The sequence below is a fragment of the Archocentrus centrarchus genome, chromosome 7, assembly GCF_007364275.1.
Source record: "Archocentrus centrarchus isolate MPI-CPG fArcCen1 chromosome 7, fArcCen1, whole genome shotgun sequence".
Lineage (NCBI taxonomy): Eukaryota > Metazoa > Chordata > Actinopteri > Cichliformes > Cichlidae > Archocentrus > Archocentrus centrarchus.
In genome coordinates, this window is record NC_044352.1 from 31,866,026 (window position 1) to 31,887,851 (window position 21,826).

The 21,826-nt window shown below is 41.2% G+C and overlaps 2 protein-coding genes across 2 annotated transcripts; both read left to right on the forward strand.

Moving 5' to 3' along the window:
- The first annotated feature begins 1,053 nt into the window (after positions 1-1,053).
- On the forward strand, positions 1,054-5,355 carry LOC115783693 (serine/threonine-protein kinase SBK1). Its single transcript, XM_030734640.1, has 3 exons — positions 1,054-1,216; positions 2,003-2,205; positions 4,762-5,355. The coding sequence occupies exons 1-3, from the start codon at positions 1,054-1,056 to the stop codon at positions 5,353-5,355; spliced, it is 960 nt and encodes a 319-aa protein (XP_030590500.1).
- A 5,352-nt stretch (positions 5,356-10,707) lies between these two features.
- Positions 10,708-14,378, forward strand: LOC115782463 (pre-mRNA cleavage complex 2 protein Pcf11-like). The gene is made up of 11 exons (XM_030732640.1): positions 10,708-11,167; positions 11,637-12,199; positions 12,710-12,715; positions 12,830-12,890; positions 13,017-13,142; positions 13,228-13,345; positions 13,460-13,643; positions 13,732-13,869; positions 13,938-14,027; positions 14,120-14,158; positions 14,258-14,378. The coding sequence occupies exons 1-11, from the start codon at positions 10,708-10,710 to the stop codon at positions 14,267-14,269; spliced, it is 1,797 nt and encodes a 598-aa protein (XP_030588500.1). The 3' UTR covers positions 14,270-14,378.
- The last annotated feature ends 7,448 nt before the right edge of the window (positions 14,379-21,826 follow it).

A 21,826-nucleotide genomic window follows, 5' to 3' on the forward strand; every position in this document is an offset into this window, starting at 1 on the left:
AGCTTGTGTTAATGCCAGTGCTTTTCATGTAGTTACACTATATAATACATGTACAGTTGATTTTGCTGTGTGTGTGTGTGTGTGTGTGTGTGTGTGTGTGTGTGTGTGTGTGTGTGTGTGTGTGTGTGTGTGTGTGTGTGTGTGTGTGTGTGTGTGTGTGTGTGTGTGTGTGCCCTCCCCAGAGGCAGTTTGTAATCAGCTGTCAGATTGGGCACTGGCCCCATCGCAGCGTTGGAGAGCTGCATGCTGGGCAGTGAAAAGCTTTCAAGTGCACTCATGCAGCAGCAGCAGTGAAGGTGAAGGACAGACAGCACAGACATTTAACCTGCACTTGTTCAGCATATTGATTTGCTGCATTTTGTCAGTTGTAAGCATGGTGGTGTAAGTGTATGCAAGCTATTTTTTGTGTGTGTGTGTGTGTTTGGATTGCCATTTTTTGACCTTCAGTGACTGTTTCAGGAACAGTACAGATCAAAGGTAAGAGTTGACTGTGGTTAATATGACAGTCAGTACGATCATGGATAGTTCAACACTGACAAAATGGGCACTAAAAATCCTGGAATCCCATTTTTTTTATTGTCAATCAAAAATGTAAAAGTCAATATTACTCATGTGTAGAATAAGTAATAACACATGTGCTTTTTAAAGCATTTCTTAAATACCAGCTGTCTGAATGTTTTGGTAGAAATTATAAAGAAATTATACATTTGATTTTTTTTTCTTGCAGAATATTATTGAACTGAACTGAATTGTACTGACCTCTCAAAGCTCAGGTTAAGGAGAAAGAGTCAAATTCCAGCTTTTGATTCAATGATGGATAAGAATTCAGGGTTCTTAAATTTACATTGAAAAAGCTTACAGGAAATAATATTTTTGTAGCATGCTAATGTGGCTCTCTTACTTCAGCTCTGATTGCAATTTCATAGTGCACAACAATAGGTTATAATTAATAAGCTTCTTGCTCAAACATTCTGGGATTTTTTTTTTTTTTTCATGTGAGAGCAGTCGTACATTTGAAAAAGCTCTTGTTCTGTCCTTGCTTTGTGGGTAAAGATGATTGAGCTGGGCCTCGCTGATGGCAGCCTGATTGACGAGCTGATGGAGCTGACAGCACAGAGCCTCGGTCACCTGGAGATCCAGGAACACTTCAACGTCATCAAAGAGATCGGCCGAGGCAAATACGGCAAAGTGCTCCTGGTTACACATCGCTTCAGGGGTATGACTGCACTTACTTTTCTTAAAGCTGAGAGTAACCCGTTTCCTTCTTACAGTAATACTAAAATCTTTCCATTTTGCTGATCCTCGAGGACCTTTTCCTTCCCAGGAGAAATCAGCTGAGGAATTTACCTGCTTCAGAAGTAGTTTTTTTTTTTTTAAAAAACAGTAAAAAAAAAAATTACTTTAAAAAAAAATTTAATGCATGGTAGAAAATTGACTTTATTTGCAAATTGCTGTTTTATTCTCATGAAATGATGCAGGCAAACTTCACGTTCTTCAAATCTGTAATTAACAGAACAAAACAGAAAAAATTTATATTCAGTATGCATAATACCAAAAAAAAGTAGTTATTTATAGTCTCCAAAATTGAATCCATTTACCAGCTGTTTTCCAGCAAACATCTTATTTTATTTCAGACGAATCTGAAATAAAATAAGATGTACGACTGCAGTCTTCTGAGTCTGTGGGGACCTTGGACCCTGGGAGACTCAGACTGATTAAGTCAAAGTGGAGCAATGAGCATGTTGGTGTAGACAGAGTAGACAGCATGAGGCAGCATGAGGGTTGGCTGGCTTGAGGCCTGGAGGTTTTGAATTTGTAAGCCACTAGAGTGTGTGTGTGTGGGGGGGGGGGGGGGGGGGGGGGTATGTAAAACCTTAGCATAGAAATACTATGTTGTAGTGTAATTATTATATAATTATTGCACTTTATTGTTAATACCAACAGTTGAGTTGTTGTAAGTTTGATTCTGCTGTTACACAAAGATAACGTGTATGATCTGCAGGGACTCCCATGGCATTGAAAGTGATGCCCAAAACTTCAACTAAGCTGCAGGGCTTTCTGCGAGAGTACTGCATCTCCTTACACCTGTCCTGCCACCCCTGCATCGTGGGTCTCTTTGGCATTGCTTTCCAGTCTAATGAGCATTACTGCTTCGCCCAGGAGTTGATCATTGGAAGGGACCTTTTTGCTGTCATTCAGCCAAAGGTGAGTAAAACAATGGACACACAACAAAAGTTAGAACTAGAGCCAAAGAAGTGGGTCTGCAAGACCAAATATAGGTACAGCATTTACTTGAAAGTTAATGCGAGCGTGCTTATGTTGGGGTTTATTTGACCAGCTTCATTTCAAGGCTTTAGTAACATTATTGTGCAGATTCGGATTAATACAAATATTTAAAAAATATATATCTACATTCAATTGCGTTAAAGCATCACTAAACATTACACTGAAGTATTATTAACATTAATTATTAACATCTACACCATCAGAGCGTATCTGTGGCAGGAAACGTTGCATCAAAGTACAGGACATTCGCAGCTCTGAGAATGGTGATATCCTCACGTTTCTTCAGTGCAGGCACCAGGAACTCTTTGAAAGTCTTACATCTACATATACTTCCTCATTCACTCGCACCCTTAACCACGCAGACACACACATACAAACAAAAACACACGCACATGAAGTCACACCAGGAGATAGGACACTCTCAGGACTCTTTTTGTGTCCTCTTAATGTAACAAAGCCCTCGAAGAAGACAGAAAACGCTGTTTTATTTTATGGCTTAGTTTAGCTTTATTTTGATTATTTATGTATTTTTGTATATAAGAAAATATTTTTAATATGAATTTTTCATGTAAAAACAATGAACGAGTTTTTGTCCTGACAGATGTTGTGTGCAGTTAAACTATTAAAAATTGCAACTGCAGTTTCTGAAATGGAAACCAGTGAGCAGTTCATTTTCTCTTTTAAATATTTATTATTCCTCATTAATAAAACAAAGAAAAAATATTATCCGATTACTTGATGAAACAATGGAATAATCAATTTACTTGATTACTAAAATAATCGATAGCTGCGTCCCTAATTGGGCAGCAAACCAACATTTTGTCAGTATGGTGGCTCAGTGGTTAGCTCTGTGGCCTCAGGAGTCGAGGGCCCTGCGCTCCAAGAGTTTGCATGTTCTCCCTGTGCTTCTGCGGGTTTTCCCCAGGTGTTTGATTTTCTGGGTTAATGCTGCCTATCATGGCTCAGGACACTCTTACTAAAGCAGTGACCTCAAACTTCTGGCCCATGGGCCACTTCAGGCTCATACCTTCCCTGCAAATTATTGCCAAAAATATAATACAATTTAGCCCTTTAAGTTATTTTCTTTTTTTTACTTTCATTCCCTCCCATCTCCCAATTAAGACAATCATTTCCTATGTAATTTAAATGAAATGATTAAAATGCAAAATAAGTGCAGATGACTGGAAGAAGAAGCAGCAGAATATGTTGCTTTCCACACGTAAAAGAAAAGTGGATGACGAACAAAGACAATTTCAAGAAATTTTTTTGTGAGTTTGGATGAAATCGATCTGCTTTATATGTAAGAAGAAACTTGCTGTTCTGAAGGAGTTTAAGCTCAACCGTCATTATGCGACTAAACACAAAGAATATTATGAATGAGGGAGACAAAGATGACGGCTATCCCAGCAAGAACTTTTCCACAAAGCCGGTGAGGACATTGGTGCTGCAGCTGAAGCAGGTCACATGGTCAGTGAAAGCCATTCACTGAAGAATTGCATGTTGAGAGTTGCTGATATCCTATGTAACGAAAAGAAGAGTTTATTCAACAACGTGTTCTGTCAGCAAACACTGTGACGGAGCGCATATATAATGCATTCATCCACTCTGTAACTCATTGTCAAATAAACTCTTCTTTAAATATATGCACATGTACATGTTCATGTAAATGTGTGTGTGCGCACGCATACAAACACGCACATTCTATACACACACACACACACACACACACACACACACACACACACACACACACACACACTACTCAAAGAATAAAGCAGCCCTCCAATGAGATGATAGTGCCAGCAGTGGCCCCCAGGTCATTTGAGTGTGAGACCCCTGTACTGAAGTGATTCACAGTCTGAATAGTTTACTTCAAAGGTAAAGTTAGCAACAGAAGGTCAGATTTATGGTTCATCCTATTGTAATTTGTTGAAAATTCCTGGCAGACAAGGATACAACCAACATAATTAAGAGCCATCCTTCAGGAACTGGGAATATCTTCATTTAAAATCATCCGTCCAAATGCCATTTAGTTGTATGGCTGAAAAAATTAAGCTCAATCAAATCATGGAGCTAGATCAGTATGAAAGTCAATAGGATTAATCTACTGGGTGCCATCTATAAGCCATGGCTGTCCCCAAATCTCCTTAAGATAAACTGCAGATGAACTACAGCATTAAGAGGGAAACCTGTCATAATCCACGATTCCTAAAGCCTAAATGAGGGGGTTAGCGTGAACTTAGGTTGCAGAATGTATTGACTGAATAAGACAGTTCACTCGATATCAATGGTACTCTAAATTTCTTGAACTCACATAGAATATAAAAACATATTTAGCCATATAACCATTTAATGATTGGTAGAAGAGATGGTACTAACAATAGAAATAAAACATGACCGTATGAAGCTTCTATATCAGCGTCACAAACTTTCAGTGATGATTCTTCGCCCGTCTCTGGTCTTTATTTGTTCTAGGTGGGTATCCCAGAATCCTCAGTAAAACGTTGTGTCCTCCAGGTCGCCAGTGCTTTGGAGTTCATCCACAGTCATGGCTTGGTCCACCGTGATGTGAAGCCTGAAAATATCCTTCTGCTGGACAGTCACTGCTCCCAGGTCAAGCTGGCAGACTTTGGCCTTGCCCAGAAAAGAGGCACCATGATACGTTTCATTACAGGAACCCTTCCCTATATGGCCCCCGAACTTTGTTCTGTAGCTCTACTGGAGGGCCAGAAAGAGGTGACCGCTCCTCCTCTGAGTGTGGAGCCAAGCCTGGACACCTGGGCTTTTGGTGTGGTTATCTTCTGCATCCTCACAGGCTACTTCCCCTGGGAGCACTGCATGGACTCGGACGACTTCTACCAGGAGTTTGCAGACTGGTGCAGAATGGAAGAACGATCCAATGCTGAGGAGGACATCCCTCCTTTGTGGAAAAGGTTCACTCCAGAAGCCATGGAGATGTTTGGTAAGCTCCTGGCTCTGGATGCAGGAAAAAGGTGTTCAGTGGGAGATGTGAGAGAGTATGTTGACAAGAACTGGCTGAAGAAGGTTCAGGGAAATGATCAGCAGTAAAAGTCAGAATAAAATGAAAAGAAAAGCCAATGCCTCAGATAATGATTCTGGGCAGAAAGAAGGAATGCTCTGATATGATAGGGACAAACAACATTTCTCTGGATTCTATACTTCCTGATTGCCTAACAGCACTACAAATATAGGCTGTAAAATAGCTCAAAGCCTGCATGCGTTTTGCAGTGATAAGCATACTTACTTTTCTTGTTTATCGTTATGCATATCATTCTGATTCCTGTGGCCTTGCATCATACCACGTAAGAACATCCTTCCTGATCATTTGACAAGATGCAACAGAGAGATAATAAGACTCCCAGAAACCACAAGCTGTTTCCTTCTGCAAGAACTCAAGTCAGGGACAAGGTGCTGCAAACCTTTGCAGAAACTGTCACTAATGTAGCCATTTCACCTTTGTTGTTTTCACTGCAGTGTACACTGATTTAAGTACCCTTGTCACGGGGTGGTAATTTCCAAGGTACTGTTGTTGCACCAATTATGGAGTTAGATAATTATTATTATTTTATTATTATCAGTATTACTATGGTTTGTACAAGTCTTGACCCTCTCTTAAAAAATATGGACCTTATAATAATAAAAACAACAACAACAACAACAACAACAAAGTTCTTTAAAAAGCTGCAACTTAGCCCTTAGTTTGTATATTTTTGTTATTATAAGATTGGGATATATCTAGTAATACTGACCAATAAAAATTCATGTCTCACGTCTGCACCTACGACCAGCCTAAAATCACCAATAAACCAAAGAGGCTTTAGATTGTGGAAGGAAACCAAAGAAATCCACTGTGTGCAGAGTGAAAAAAAGGACCCCGTGAATCCAAAGCTTTCTAGCTGTGAGGAAACAGCGCCACCTTGCTACTAATAGACAAAACAGACGGAATAAAACTGGTGTGGTCTGAATGAACTTTTTTATTTACATAAACTAACACAAAAAAGACAGCAAACCCTCAAATAAAATCAAGTATGAGTTTAATTTTTCTAACCTAATCTCTTTTTGGGTTTGGCGTAATACAAAGTGTCTTGGGATATCGCTTAAAAAGCTTTTACTGCTTGGAAAAAAGCAGTAAAAAAGAAGTGTATGGAAACACTTCACTAAAGCCACGGTCTGTGCTACAGTCACAAAACTATGAATCTTGAAAAGCTGGTTCTACAAGCTATTGAGTCACAGGGTACAGTTAGTTTTTCACACACTGTTTCTGTATTTTGACTTAGTTTTTGTGAAATAAACAATGACATGATGTAATAATATGTCATATGCTGTTCTTCTGAGGTTGTACAGTATTTACCTAATTTTAAGAAGATATGAAGATGGATTTTTCTTTATGCCCTGATATGTAAAACCTTAGCAATCAAAGAGGCTGTGCGGACTCAACACACACAAACAAGTCATGATTATGTCACCACGTTTATATAGGTATTTGGTTAAAAGAGAATAAAAATGTATTGAATTCAGATGCTGAATTCATGACCTCACAAGTCAGTTTTTATCCCTCATCTCTCATTTTTCAGTGACCTTTTTTAATGCTGCATATTCTCATGCAGCGGGCTCGCCTCTGCAGGGTTATTATAGCTTTAAATTTAGCATTATAGTTTAGTTTTGGTTCACTTTTTCCCCCTCTAATTCAGTTAGTTTTAGTTTAGTTTTCATTCATTTTAGTCTTAGTTTTAACTTTTCATACTTTGTCAGGTTCTATGTCAGTGGCTCTTGCGGTGCCCAGCTAAAAGCGCCTTCTGTTCATACTAACCAGCTGCTCGTTTTGAGATTAAACTGACATTATGTGCAAATAACCACAATTTTATGCTCTTTTTTTATAAGGCAAAAGATGAATGTATGTGTGGGACTTTAGTGCGTCTTGAAACCTCAAGATGATACGTCGTTAAAAGTTTGTTTGGCGTTTAAAGCAGTCACGTATTACACAATGTAATTTATGATATCTATATGATAGTATGTTTACTATCTTTTGTTTACCTTGGTTCAAACACTCTAGCTGTTGTAGATAAATAAATAAAGACCTATCGATCAACTATACTTATGACTTTGTACTGTTTTGAGAAGATCAATTGAGAACAAGTTTAACAGCTGCCAAAAAGACAGCACATAAGCCTCATATGAGACTCCTTTATAACTGCTGGAATTACTTTAAAGGGACAGTACAACTGAAAATATGACTTTTCCAGGCTGCCAAAAAGTGATTACCACTCATAACTTGAGACTGGGATGTTGTTTCTTGCTCAAATTTGCTTGATGTCATTGAGAGGCCTCAGGTGAGACAGGTTGTACTTCAAATGCCCCCTTATAACTGCTGGAATTACTTTAAAGGGGCATTACAACTGAGAATAAAATAACTTTGATTTCCAGCAGCCCAAAATTAAAAGAATATGTCGAGGGGTTTTTTCCCCCCTCTTTGGTCTTCTACCAGTAATTATCAAGCAACCCCATAGATTTTTTTCTGGTTTAACAAGTTTTAAAAATGTGTTTAAAGTTTCACCACTTCTCAAATGTTGCCATTGAGATCTGGTGACTGTGGAGGCCAAAACATGTGGGCAAATTATTTCTGTAGTAGGCATTTTCTTTATTTAACAGCTGTACTTATGATGTGATCAATAAGAGAGGCATGGCGCTGATTAGGCGCCGCTGTGCTCTCTCACCTCCCCTCTTACTGTCGCCCCCCTGATCATCTGCTGAAATATGTGACATAAAATGAAAGTATAAGTAGGGTCTCTGTACTCACCCCCGACATAAGGGGGAAAAAATGGATGGATGGAAAATAAAAGCCCGTCATTTAAGTCTATGAATAAGTGAGATCTGCACACATGAACACAGTACATCTTAGGTGTGTGTGTGTGTGTGTGTGTGTGTGTGTGTGTGTGTGTGTGTGTGTGTGTGTGTGTGTGTGTGTGTGTAAAAATGTGTCCGCATAGGCCTCAGAAATTATATAGCTGGGATAGTTTAAATTATATTTAAACAGCAGCGTTACTATAAGGAAGCAGTTCGTGTGAAACAGACAGAAAGTGAGAGGTCCAAACCCCGTGAGGACCTCAGATTTAAGCTGCGTCTGTATGTGATGCTTTCAGCTGTCAGACTCAGGTGTGCAGTTTAAACCTACAGAAACAGGGTGGAGGCCACTGTACGCTCTGCATGGAAAATAAGACATTCCATTCCATTCCATTCCATTCCATATCCACGTTCGATGTTCTGTGTAAACACAAAAATCCCAGAAGCAGCTCGGTGTTTGAAAGCTCCGTCTCAGACCGGTCTTCAACCTTTCACAAACTGTTTTCCCTGCCTCTACATCGACCTTCTGAGGGTAATAACCTATTTTTCACATGTAGCTGAGAAAGTAAGACTGAATGACTTGACTTTAGAGGGGAATAACAGTCCTGTTATTTCGGTGCTAATTCCTGGCCTGTGTCAAAGTCTAATGGCTGTTTACAGAGTGGATACTAGCACACGTATCACTCAGATTCTTTTTAATTTTGGGTTATCTGCTGCCTTACTCATCAAGAAGTCGTGTTTTAGTTGTTTCTGTTAACTTCATGAATCCTGATTAAGGAAATCGTCAAACTAACCAACGGTCTCGTTGGCCCAGGAGAAGCTGTCTAAACATTTCTCCGGGCGTTGTTAGGGCTTCAGAAAGCGGAAAGAAAACATTCTTTACTCGAGTAAAAGTTAAAAAGTACGGGGTTTTAAAACTACTCAATGTAAGAAGCTGACAAACTGCAGATTCTTTTTGTGCAGATATTTGTTGAGCATTCAGAAACGTTGCATTTAAATTTACCTGCCACACTGCTCCCTTTATTTTGATGTGACTGTTGTGATTTGAATTGAATTGAATTTTCGATCCTCTTCAGCAGCGCTAACTAAATTCAGAAGCACCGCGGGCACAACCCACTGTAACCCCTGTTTATAACTCAATAAATGACACATTAATTATATGGTTTTGCCTCTTTAATCTCTTTGTATGTGATAAGTCCCGGTGATGGAGGATATGCCGGTAAGATTGTCTCTCATGTGTGTGATGTCGCACCATGTCTCATGGCTCAGTGGCTGTAAATGCAAACTTTTCTCAGACGTGATAAACAAAGTAACGAGTCTGTTTTGAAAATGTAGCAATTACAGATACTTATGTAAAGATGTCGGGAGTAAAAGTAAAAAGTAGTCAGAAAAATAAATACTCAAGTAAAATATACCTGACAAATCTACTTAAGTACAGTAACAAAGTATTTGTACTTTGTTACTTCCCACCTCTGCTGCTCATCAGGACTTAGAGTTAAGTTTTTGGAGGATTTTGACTGTTTGTAGTCCTGCTCAGTGAGTTCAGAGCATATCAGTGTCTCTCAATGGTTTCAGTCTGGTCCATTTTCTCTTATCAGTGCAGTGAGTCATAGAGTAATGGGGCCCTCCTTAACGCCCCTCCACTGTTGCCACATGATGCCTGATTTAATTCCAGAGTGAATCTTGAATTCCTGAACAATGTGATTTGAATGGTTAAAATGTTTATAATAAAAAAAATGTGAAATGTGCTTTTTGTCATTTTTTAATTTCCCAGTGTAATTTCTTGTTATGACTCTGGTTTCATGTACTGCACATACTGAGGGATGGGGGGGTTAAAGATGTCCTAAGGGGTCAAAGTGGAGGTGTGAGGGGTATAAAGTTCACCAGGTGTGGTTTTACCTTGAAGACTAGCCTTGTGGGTAAACGTACAAAGAGAGGTTGAAGGTTAAAAACCATCCTTGGAGGTAAATGGGTCCTTGACTGAGGCCCCAGAGCATCACCGAGGAGAAGCTGAATGGAGTCGTGAAGCTTTTTTTTTTCTTCCTGTTAGACTTTTTATCTTTCTCTCATGATGAAGCAGCAGGACACAGACATTTTTCTGCAGTTTTTTCCTTCATGTTTTCTGTGTGCTGAGAGCCGCTCTCAGCACACAGAAAACATGAAGGGCAGGTGTACTGTGAGCTTTTATCCTAAAATGTTGCTTTCAGCCCCTGTTTCTCTTATTACTTATATTTAGTGGATTCCATAGCGAAGACTGTTGGAGGAGAGTACCTTGCAGTCTTTGCTAAAAACCTAATCACTTCATTTATATGTGTCTTTGAAAAGGTACAATTCACTTTGTTGCTGTTTCACCTTCAAAACAAAGACATGGCAAAGAAAGATCCACAGCTGAATAAAAGCATGGATGAAAAGATGGGGGAGGCCAAAGATGGGCAGGAGGATGTTGCATGTTTGGCAGCACCTCAGGGGTTCAAAGAGAAACCGAACGGCTCGGTCACTGAACACAAGCGTGACGAGGCCACTGAGAAGGCCGAGTTCAAGGCCAGCAACAATGACCAAATGCACGCTAAGAAAAGAGCCCGCTCACACTCCAGGTCCCATTCCCCCACAGACTTCCCAGAGAGGAAGGACAGCGGTTCGCCAATGAGGAGAGCCCACAGCGGTTCCTCCTCACTGTCACCTTTGCACAAAGCTGCAAAACTGCAGAGGTTTGAGGATTGGCACGCTGAAACCAGAGATTCCCATTTGCCACGCAGCCATTATAGAAGTGGCGACATGGTGCCCCAGATCAAACAATTATATAAGTACCAGGAGGAGATCCAGCAGCGCAAAAACAGCTGGGACAAATTCACTGACTTCCCACCGCTGCAGAGCCCCTCGGCTCAGCCCCACCCCTATGAAGGCATGGATTCTGCGGGGCAGTCATACTATGAGCACAACTCCAAACTGAGGTTCAAGCAGAGTGCCCGACACCTGCCGCTGCCACATAAATACAACCGAACCCCACAAGACAGGCCAAGTGAATGTCATGTGATCAATAAATCAATACACTACAGCACAAAAAGCTTCTCGAAGAGAGGCGACCACAGACAGACAAGTGAGTGTACGGCTGCCAGCACGCAACGCTGCATTCATGTGTTGGAGTGCCGTGAAGGTTACCTGTTATCTGTTGTCTTTATCCACAGAGAGGTCAGAGGTCAGGTTCTGGAGCAGAGGTGTGTCAGGGAGTCGATCAAGGATACTTCAGCAGGGTTAGACTCTTATAACAGTAAAATTCACACATTCAGTCTGAAGCCCCAATCACATCATCAGTTAACCTCCCAATCAGATACTCCCCCCTCACATTCAGCCTCTTGGGGCATCATGGGAGTCACAGTCAGTCATGTCCTCTGTAGTTGTTTAGTTTCACTCCCACATTCAGACAGATGAAGCTCACACTGGACATGAAGCTGCATTGTTTACAGTGCTTCTTCTTCTGTGGTTTCCAGGTGAGAGAGGGTGGAACTCTCCGCTGACTGAGCAGCAGCGTTACAACAATTGCGAGGTGCAGCGCTTTGAAGCACCACGTCACCTTAACAATAGGGACCCTGCTCCTGGTCTTGGTCATGGACCTGCACCCATGGGCTTCCAGCAGCAGCCCTCACGCTTCAATGGCCCTTTGAGGTTTGATGCCCCACGATATGTTGAGGGTCCGGGACATCCGGGGCCCCAAAATGGCGTGCCATATCAGGGTGGGCCCCTGCACTTTGAGAACTTTCCAGGCCAGCAGAGCCACCTGCATTTTGATCCTCGACACAACCTGCGGCCTTCAATGAGACCGATAGGTCCGCCCATCTACAAAAACTCCATGGCCCCCGAGCAGAACTTCCCCATGGCTTCCCAGTGCTTCCCGAAGCCCATAAATCCTCAGTTTCCCACACTGTCAGTGGCGGTCCCAGGACAGCAGAACATCCAGCAGGTGGGAAACTTCAACATGCAGCCAAATTTTAGTCAGCCAGGACCCGCTACCTTCTACAACCCAGCAGCTCCTGCCATCGGTCCACAGCAGCCAGTAAGCAACACACACAATATCACGGGTCACATCACAACCAATAAGAACAGCTGTAGGGTGTGAGCTACTTTTGAAAGAGAAAGATTTGTTTGAATCAGAGCTGTTAAACAACTGAATTAAGTTTTAAAAATAAGACATTAAATGGTGACACCAGACTCGGCAGAGCTCTGCTCACCCACAGAGTGAACAGCCGTTTGATTGCCTTTGTTTTTAGCTCCACCTGGTAGTATAAAGCTACTAGCATCAGAGGGTGGAGCTAATGCCCTGTAAGTTGTGAAACTATAGAAACAGAAGAAAAACAGCCAGGGGTTGGACTAATAAAGCATCTGTGGTGTGGTCAGATTAGATGCTACATGCTGCTGTAATGGAAAATAGAAGGCTTCTCGTGTATTTACCCAAGTCTGGTGGCTTTAACGTGCTGCTACATAAAGTCTGTTTCACACCTGTTAAATGAGAGACGGAAGAAAGTTTAAGCTTCAACAAATTGAAAGGCTCTTTGCTTAACTAGAGCTTTCTGTAGGTGAACCTCTGAGTCGACAGCTACAGTAACTCCTACAAATGCCACATTGGTCGACATGAGTTCTTTTGGGTTTGATCTGAGTGTTTGATGAACCTGTTTTTTGTTTTCAGGTAATGGGAAACGTGAACCAGCCCTTCCTACCTCAGAACCCAGTGCCTTTCCCACAGCAGAGTGAGTTTTTCCAGAGTTTGAATCTCAGTCTTATATCAAAGAGAACTTTTCTTTGCAAACGATTGAAAATCAGTGCACCTCAGTTTGATCACCTGCAGAAAGCTTGACTCGTTTGTGTTTCTTCAGATCCGCAGGTCAGCCCTCCAGTGAACCAGTTGAGTCAGATTCACATGAAGGACCTGGTGCCCATACTCACAAGCATGGGCATCATCAAACCCTTGCAGCCTGAAGCCGCGCCCACCTCCAGCAGCAGTCAGTGAAACCTCCGACCTTAACTTTAACCGTCTGGCTGCTTCATCACCTGCTTCATTTGGGGTTTAATGTGTTTTTCTTCCAGAATCTTCTTCTGTGCCTCCTGCAGCACCACTGGTGGAGAAGGAGAAAGAAAAGGAGCATGAGGTGGAGGAGGAAGACATCCCAGACCTTACCAGCTTCAGCATTGACAAACTGAGCAAGTGAGTGTGTTGCGTTCAGCTGTTGTCACATAGATATGCGACTCATTGTGGTCGAGAGTCCCTGCATGCTTAAACTCTGCTGTTGTCCCGTTTTGCTCCGTTTTCCTCCATCAGGGGCTACGAGAGCGTGGTGACCGAGCTGTACTCAGGGAAGCAGTGCAGCCAGTGCAGCAAGCGCTTCAAAGACACTGAGATCAACATGTATCGTGACCACCTGGACTCTCACTTCATGGGGAATCGCACCAAGAAGGAGGCTGGGAAGAAGGGCTTGCACCGCAGCTGGTACTACAGCGCCAAGGTGAGAACACACCCACCTCACAGCAGGTCTAACTGCAAAACTCCCCGTGGGGCGCACTAATGTAACCTCACCTGTGTTTGTTGTTCAGGAGTGGGTCAAGTTAGAGGACAGCAATCTGGAGGACGCCAGCTTCTTCAAAAAAGAGAATGAGAAGAGGTTGCAGAAGAAAGAGGTAAAGGAGGTCCAGCGCACGAGAGCCACCAAGGGCCAGGTGAAAGAGATGAGTATTAGAGACTGCCATCCATCAGCTCACCTGAACAGTGATAATTAAAATGCTTTGTTCCTCTGCAGTACTGTGAAATCTGTCAGGAGTCCTTTGAGACATACTGGGTGCATGAGGAGGAGGATTGGTTCCTGAAAAATGCCATCAAGGTTAATGACAAGGTGCGCTGAGGCTCCACCCACCCACTTCTTCATTCAGTAAGATAACCAATAAGAAAACAGCGTGTGAACAGGTGTTTGTTTTATCTCCACAGAACTTCCATCCCATGTGCTTCGAAGATTCTGATAAAAATGTGAGTAACCAGAAGCGCTCCTCACCCCTCTGCTCTCCCTCCTCATCTTCTTCTCTAACCGAAGTGTTTTTTTCACTCCGCTCTCATTTGTCTCCTCAGATGCCGTTGTAGCTTGATGTCATGCTGTCTTCCAACAAGCTGAAGATACTCATCATTTGCATCTCTACTTGAATGTATTTTTGTATTTTGACTTGTGTGGCTGTCTGAACTTGTACATGACTTAATTTATATATTAAAATGTTTTTTCTTTGTAATTCTGGTGTTACAGTGATTGAATCAGCTACTACTGTTACCCTCTGTGCATAGTTTATGTGTGGGGGGGGTCCTCTTTCAGTTATTTTTTCTTTCTCCTTGTGTGAATACTGATTGATCTCATTGATCACTGATCTCCTCAGTTTTACTGTCATTTAGGTTCCTAACACAAATAAGAGTTCAGTCAGTTCAAACTTGTTCAAACCTACAGTGGTACGCAAAAGTTTGGCCACCCCTGATCCTTTTCATGATTTCCCTTTATAAATCATTGGTTCTTCGGATCAGTAATTTCAGTTAAATATATCATATAGCAGATGAACACAGTGATATTTGAGAAGTGAAATGAAGTTTATAGGATTTACAGAAAGCGTGCAATAATTATTTAAACAAAATTAGGCAGGTGCATAAGTTTGGGCACCCTTGTCGTTTTATTGATCTGAATACTTTTAGCACTAATTATTGGAACACAAAATTTGTTTTGTAAGCTCACTGACCTACATACACAGGTGAATCCAATTATGAGAAAGTGTTAAGGTGGCCAATAGCAAGTGTTTGTATCTTCTCTGAAGAGTGGCAACATGCAAGCCTCAAAACAACTCTCAAATGAGCTGAAAACAAAGATTTTTCAACATCATGGTTTAGAGGAAGGATCCAAAAAGCTCTCTCAGAGATTTCAGCTGTCAGTTTCCACTGTGAGGAACATAGTGAGGAAATGGAAGACCACAGGCACAGTTCTAGTTAAGGCCTAAAGTGGCAGGCCAAGAGAAATCTCAGATAGGCAGCGGAGAAGGATGGTGAGAGCAGTCATAGTCAACCCTCAGAGCAGCTCCAAAGATCTACAACATCATCTTGCTGCAGATGGTGTCACTGTGCATCGTTCAACTATTCAGCGCAGTTTGCACAAGCAGAGGCTGTATGAGAGAGTAATGCAGAAGAAGCATGCGTGTAATTTGCGGGGGGGGGTTATGACCCCCCCCTCAAAAATCTGATCCAATCACTATAACCCCCCCCAATAAAGTCACATCATTTAGATTTACAACAAACATCTTGCATGAATAACGTTGATTTTCTTTATTCATTATCAATTTTGGGTAAAATACCAGCATGTTTAATTATTTGGTAATGTAGCTCCGATAGACCTGCTACTGCCTGCTCCTCCTAATCTGACAATGAGTCAAAAGAAAAAGAAGACAAAAGTGGTTATTTGCACACACGTGGCACAGTACACTACCTGTAATATGTAATAAACTAAACTCATTAAACAAGTATATACAGTGTATCACAAAAGTGAGTACACTCCTCACATGTCTGCAGGTATTTAAGTATATCTTTTCATGGGACAACACTGACAAAATGACACTTTGACACAATGAAAAGTAGTCTGTGTGCAGCTTATATAACAGTCTTCATGTAGCGCAACAATTCGTCTTTTAAGATCCTCAGAGAGTTCTTTTCCATGTTGGAACTTTCAGTGACCAGTATGAGAGAGTGTGAGAGCTGTACTACAAAACTGAACACACCTGCTCCCTGTGCACACCTGAGACCTAGTAACACTAACGAGTCACATGACATATTGGAGGGGAAATGACAAGCAGCGCTCAATTTGGACATTTACGGGTGTAGTCTCTTAGGGGTGTACTGGCCTTTGTTGCCGCTGGTTTAGACATTAATGGCTGTATATTGAGTTATTTTGAGGGAAGAATAAATTTACACTGTTACACAGACTACTTTTCATTGTGTCTAAGTGTCATTTTGTCAGTGTTGTCCCATGAAAAGATATACTTAAGTATCTGCAGAAATGTGAGGGGTGTACTCACTGTTGTGATACACTGTAGTTTTACTGAAGTGAATACACGCATAACATTTTATGTATTTAGTTAATAATAACTAATATTAGTACTGATAACAGGACTGAAGATGAGAGTCCCAGAAAGCTCCAGGTGAGACTTGTTATATTTTAAACACATCAAGTTAAAACCTTTTTTTCTACAAAACATGTTTAATAGTAAAGATTGCAATAAACTCTCACATGCTCAGTGGAGAAAAGACTGCTGTAAAATATTCTATTTATTATATTTGGCAGGCCAAATTAAAACAGTTTCTTTAAAAGTGGAATGAGGGGCTGCAAAATTGGTAGTAAAACAAAACAGGTTCATGAAAAATATTTGTTACTGTTGGAAGAAATGTGAAAAATGTAAGCCTTTTCCTAATTGTTGAAGGTGCAGAGTAAATACAAATACATAGTAAAAGCATTACGATGTATTTCTAATACGGATAACCCAAAATCTCCTGAATCCTTTTAGAAAAGTAAATGATTTAATAAATAAATAAATAGACAGAGAGCTTAACCCCCCCCCCCCCCCCCCCCCCCTCCAATGTTGTACCAAAAGCTACGCCCTTGCACTTGAGGTATGCTAAAGCACATTTGGACAAGCCAGCTTCATTTTGGAATAAGGTGCTGTGGACTGATGAAACAAATATTGAGTTATTTGGACGTAACAAGGGGCGGTATGCATGGAGGAAAAAGAACACAGCATTCCAAGACAAACACTTGGTACCCACAGTAACATTTGGTGGCGGTTCCATCATGCTGTGGGGCTGTGTGGCCAGTGCAGGTACTGGGAATCTTGTTAAAGTTGAGGGTCACATGGATTCCAGTCGATATCAGCAGATTCTTGAGAACGATGTTCCAGAATCAGTGACAAAGTTGAATTTGGGCCGGGGCTGGATACTTCAACGAGACAACGACACTAAACAAAGCTCAACATCTACTAAGGCATTCATGCATAGGAACAAGTACAACGTTCAGAAACGGCCATCTCAGTCCCCAGACCTGAAGATTATTGAAAATCTGTGGTGTGATTTAAAGCGGGCTGTCCATGCTCGGAAACCATCAAACCTGACTGAACTGGAGATGTTTTGGAAAGAAGAATGATCCAAAATACCTTCAGCCAGAATCCAGACTCTCATTGGAAGCTACAGGAAGCATTTAGAGGCTGTTATTTCTGCAAAAGGAGGATCTACTAAATATTGATGTCATTTTTCTGTTGGGGTGCCCAAACTTATGCACCTGCCTAATTTTGTTTAAATAATTATTGCACACTTTCTGTAAATCCTATAAACTTCATTTCACTTCTCAAATATCACTGTGTTCATCTGCTATATCCATTCATCCATTCGCTTATTCTTTTCAGGGTTGCTGGGGGGGGGGGGGGGGGGGGGGGGGGGGGGGCTAAAGCCTATCCCAGCTGACACCAGGGTTATTATAGTAAACGAAAACGAACGAAATAACGAAAACTGAAATTGAAAAAACATTGTTGTGAAAGGAAAAAACGATAACTAATTAAAACTGAATTGTGAGCTTACAAAACTAACTAAAACGAACTTAAATTATCGATAAACTGAATTTCATTTACTTGTTTTTTTTTTTAAGCCTCGTGGATTGATATGAAATTGTTTTTTTCCGCTCTCTGGGTTTAAGCTGGGAATGCCATCGGGCAGCTGTGAGCGTGCGCGCGCTCATTCACCGCGCTGGTCCTTAAAGTAATGGCAGCGGTCTGCCGAGAAAGCGGCAGAGTCCCATATGGAATTCCTTTGACTACAATAGCACAGATAGAAGCGAGTGTCTTGTTGTGGATGATGAAACATGTGTGGAACACTTCTCAGTCAGGAAAAAACCACCAACATCAAAGTCCACCAGAGAAGCGCACAACGGCTACAGAAACCGCTCTGATCCTACGGGGTAACCTGGTGCGCCTCTGGAGAAGCCTGACTACTTGTCGGGTCCACACAGCCCAAAACGTTGTGATTAACCTGTTTAATCCTTGTGCGTTTCCGGCTACTTTATCAGTGAGACAATAACAATCAGGAATAATAACCAAAGCATCAGTATAAGGACTCACAAATGTCAGCAAATTCCTGGAGGGAGACTACTGAAACTATCGGAATGGACATGAAGGAATGAAGAAAGTGAAAAAAACAGGGACAAATATATTTGCAGCCAATAAACTGAGCACAAAGAGTGATGACCAAAGAAAGTCCCAGCCAGCACAGCATATAAAACACCAGCACACGACCACAAGGTAATGAACACACACAATCATGCGGTAGACCACTTCATAGGTTATGTACAAAGACCCTGCAAGTCTAATCAGCGAGCATCTAACCAAGCCAGCTCCAAAACAGAAGCAGCTTCAGGTGGTGAGAACATCAGGATGCAGCTGGATTTGAGCTTTGACTCCTTCTGAGAGTTTGTTTTTGTCAAACAGCACATGTAGCTGTTGTTAATCTGCTGCATTAACACTGAAGTATATTGGGAGTTATTTGTAGAATTTATTGAGTTTTGGAGTTCATATTTTTCTTTGTTTCTCCCTGTTGATGTTCATGTGTGTCCTTAATATTACGTACAATTAGCACATAGTGCTGCTGTCTTGTGAACAGTTGGTTGTTGAATATATTTCTTTAAAGGGTATCTTTTGTGAAGTTTTCATTACACAGTAGTCCCTTTTGTGCCTTGAATCTTGCACTTGATGAGTTATGAAAATACTAAAACTAATACTGAAACTAACTAAGCATGAAACCAAAAATAAAAACTAATAAAAACAAGCAAAACCACTCTGAAAACTAACTAAAACTAACTGAATTTGAGGGAAAAAAGTAAAAACTAACTAAAACCAAACTATAATGTAAAATCCAAAACTATTATAACCCTGGCTGACATAGGGTGAGAGGCAGGGCACACCCTGTACAGGTCGCCAGACTGTCGCAGGGCTAACGCAGAGAGACAGACAACCACTCACACTCACGAGCAATTTAGAGTGACCAATTAACCTAACTTCAGTAACTGCATGTCTTTGGACTGTGGGAGGAAACCCACGCAGACCCCCAGAGAACATGCAGACTCCAGACAGAGAGGCCTGGGCCAAGGTGGACTGGAACCCAGACCTTCTAGATGTTATTGTAGCTGTGAGGCAGTAGCGCTAACTACCATGCCACCATGCTGCATTTCGTCTGCTACAGTATATGATATATTTAACTCAAATTGCCGATCCGAACAACCAATGATTTATAGAGGAAACTCATGAAAATTATCAGGAGTGCCCAAACTTATGCATACCACTGTACTTCGGAGTTGGTCTTCTAGCTCTGTGGGGGTGGGGTGGGGGTGGAGGTTTAATATAAGGAAGAAATGTAAAAAATGAATAAAAATATAGGATCAACATGCTCAGATTTCATGAGGTCTACAACTACAAATACCTGCCACTTTATTAGGTATACCTGTTTAACTGCTTGTCAGTACTAATATCAGCCAATCACATTCAATTTAATTCAATTCAATTCAATTTTATTTATATAGCATCAAATAACAACAGTGGCCTAAAAGCACTTTATATTGTAAGGCAAAGACCCCACATTAATTACAGAGACAACCCAAAAGTCAAAACGACCTCCTATGAGCAGCACTTGGCGACAGTGGGAAGAAAAAACTCCCTTTTAACAGGAAGAAACCTCCAGCAGAGCCAGGCTCAGGGAGGGGCAGCCATCTGCTGTGACCAAGGGTGAAAGTAGTTTTAAATTCTTGCCGGTACTATGCAAAAAACTTTGTTTGTGTGTTTATATATATATATATTTATATATATAAACCAATATTTTACTTTGCCATTGCCTACCTGTATAAGGCAGAAATTAGAATCACTTGTGGAACTCTAGAAACTTTAACTTGGATATGTATCATTTCCAGAAAATATCATTTATAATGATATAATTATACGATCATATATTATGTGATCTCGGTTACCTGCTGACTGAAGATCATTTCATGCTTGTTGTGGATCCAGGTTCTGGACATGTGATTTTGTTTTATGTTCTTTGAGTTTTTGCCTTTGTGTTATTTTGTGTAGTTTTTTTTTTTTTTTTTGTGGTCTTCTTAGTCTGTGGGGCAAGAAAGGTGCCACTTGATGTTAGTATTAAAAATTAATTTTTGCCACTGAAAAATAAAAACTGAAACAGAAAAATGAAACATTGGCGCTGAAACACATGATGTAAAAAAAAAAAATAATAATGATGAAGTTTTACAGGGGTCTGTAAGAGCTGGAGCGCTAATTTGTGTGAGCTGGCTCCTGTGATGGGTACTTCACGAAGTCTTGGTAATCGGCCTCGGGGGTCCAGGTTTCCAGTGAAGCCGTGATATTCTCTTTCAGGTCAGCTGCTCTGGCATTTTACGTACCAGCTGCTCTGGGGGCTTGGTACCCAATCTCGGAGTGTGGGGAGGATGATATCTCCCCCCTGACCTCACGTCCTGCCTCCCAGAATTTGTGTTGTACCTCATCAGTCTCTAGTTACAACAGCGGTTGTTTCTTACAGATGTTGGAACACCGAGCTACTAGTTGTTTGGATGTCAGTCTAGATGTTGGGTGTCAAAGAACCCGTAGATCCCACATCCTCTTCAGGTAAACACTTTGACTGGGCATACATGTGTAGCAATTCCAACCATTCCTGATCCTCATCTCTTGTCCACTTGTGTCCTAATAATTATCAACACTGACTTTTGATATTTTATAGTATTAAATCACATTTAATATTGTTATTTGTAGTACACAGGGTGAAACTAAAGATCAGTCATATATCAAGTAATATATTTTGAATATTACTGCCCTCTCTCTCTCTGTCTCTCTCATGAACACACAAACACATGTTGCCTTACACTGAGCTTTAGACGAGATATCCAGGCTTTCTGGATGACGGCATATACAGAGAAGAACTAATAATACTGCACTTTGTTATGAAAAATCACCACAGCTGGGTTCTCCCTGCCAGTGTCTAATCTACCAGTTTGATCCATAAAAAGCCAGCATGTGATGGCTAAAATAGCTTTCATCAACAGTGATCTGTGTTTGAACAAATTAGCAGCAGGAGCATTACAGCCAGCAAATGAGACGGATTAGAACAGGAGGTTAAATGGGCCAAAGGTCTCACTGGGTGTAAACACACTCACACACACACACACACACCTAAAACATTGTCGAGATCACTTACAGACCACTATGTCTCTGTTGTATCTATTTTAGCTTCAGCTACACAGCAGACTCAATCCTACATGATGATCCCTCAGCAAGGCCTCTGACAGCGATGCTGGCTGTGATGTTTACAGATCACTGCTTACAAATTAGTCCCTTTGGGTGCATCGCTGGCCCTTGGCTAACTCCTGACCAAACATCTGAGGCCTTAGCAGGTCTGTCAGTGTCACGAAAGCTGCACTAGCCTGTCTGTCAGTACCTCAATGGTGGCCTTACTCATGTTAACATTTGTAGTGAGTAACTGCTCTAATTTTGACCAGTGGAGGAAGTACATGATGATGAAATAGTATTCAAAATGTTTTGAACCCAAACCCTAGTGAAAAAAAAAAAAAAAATCAAC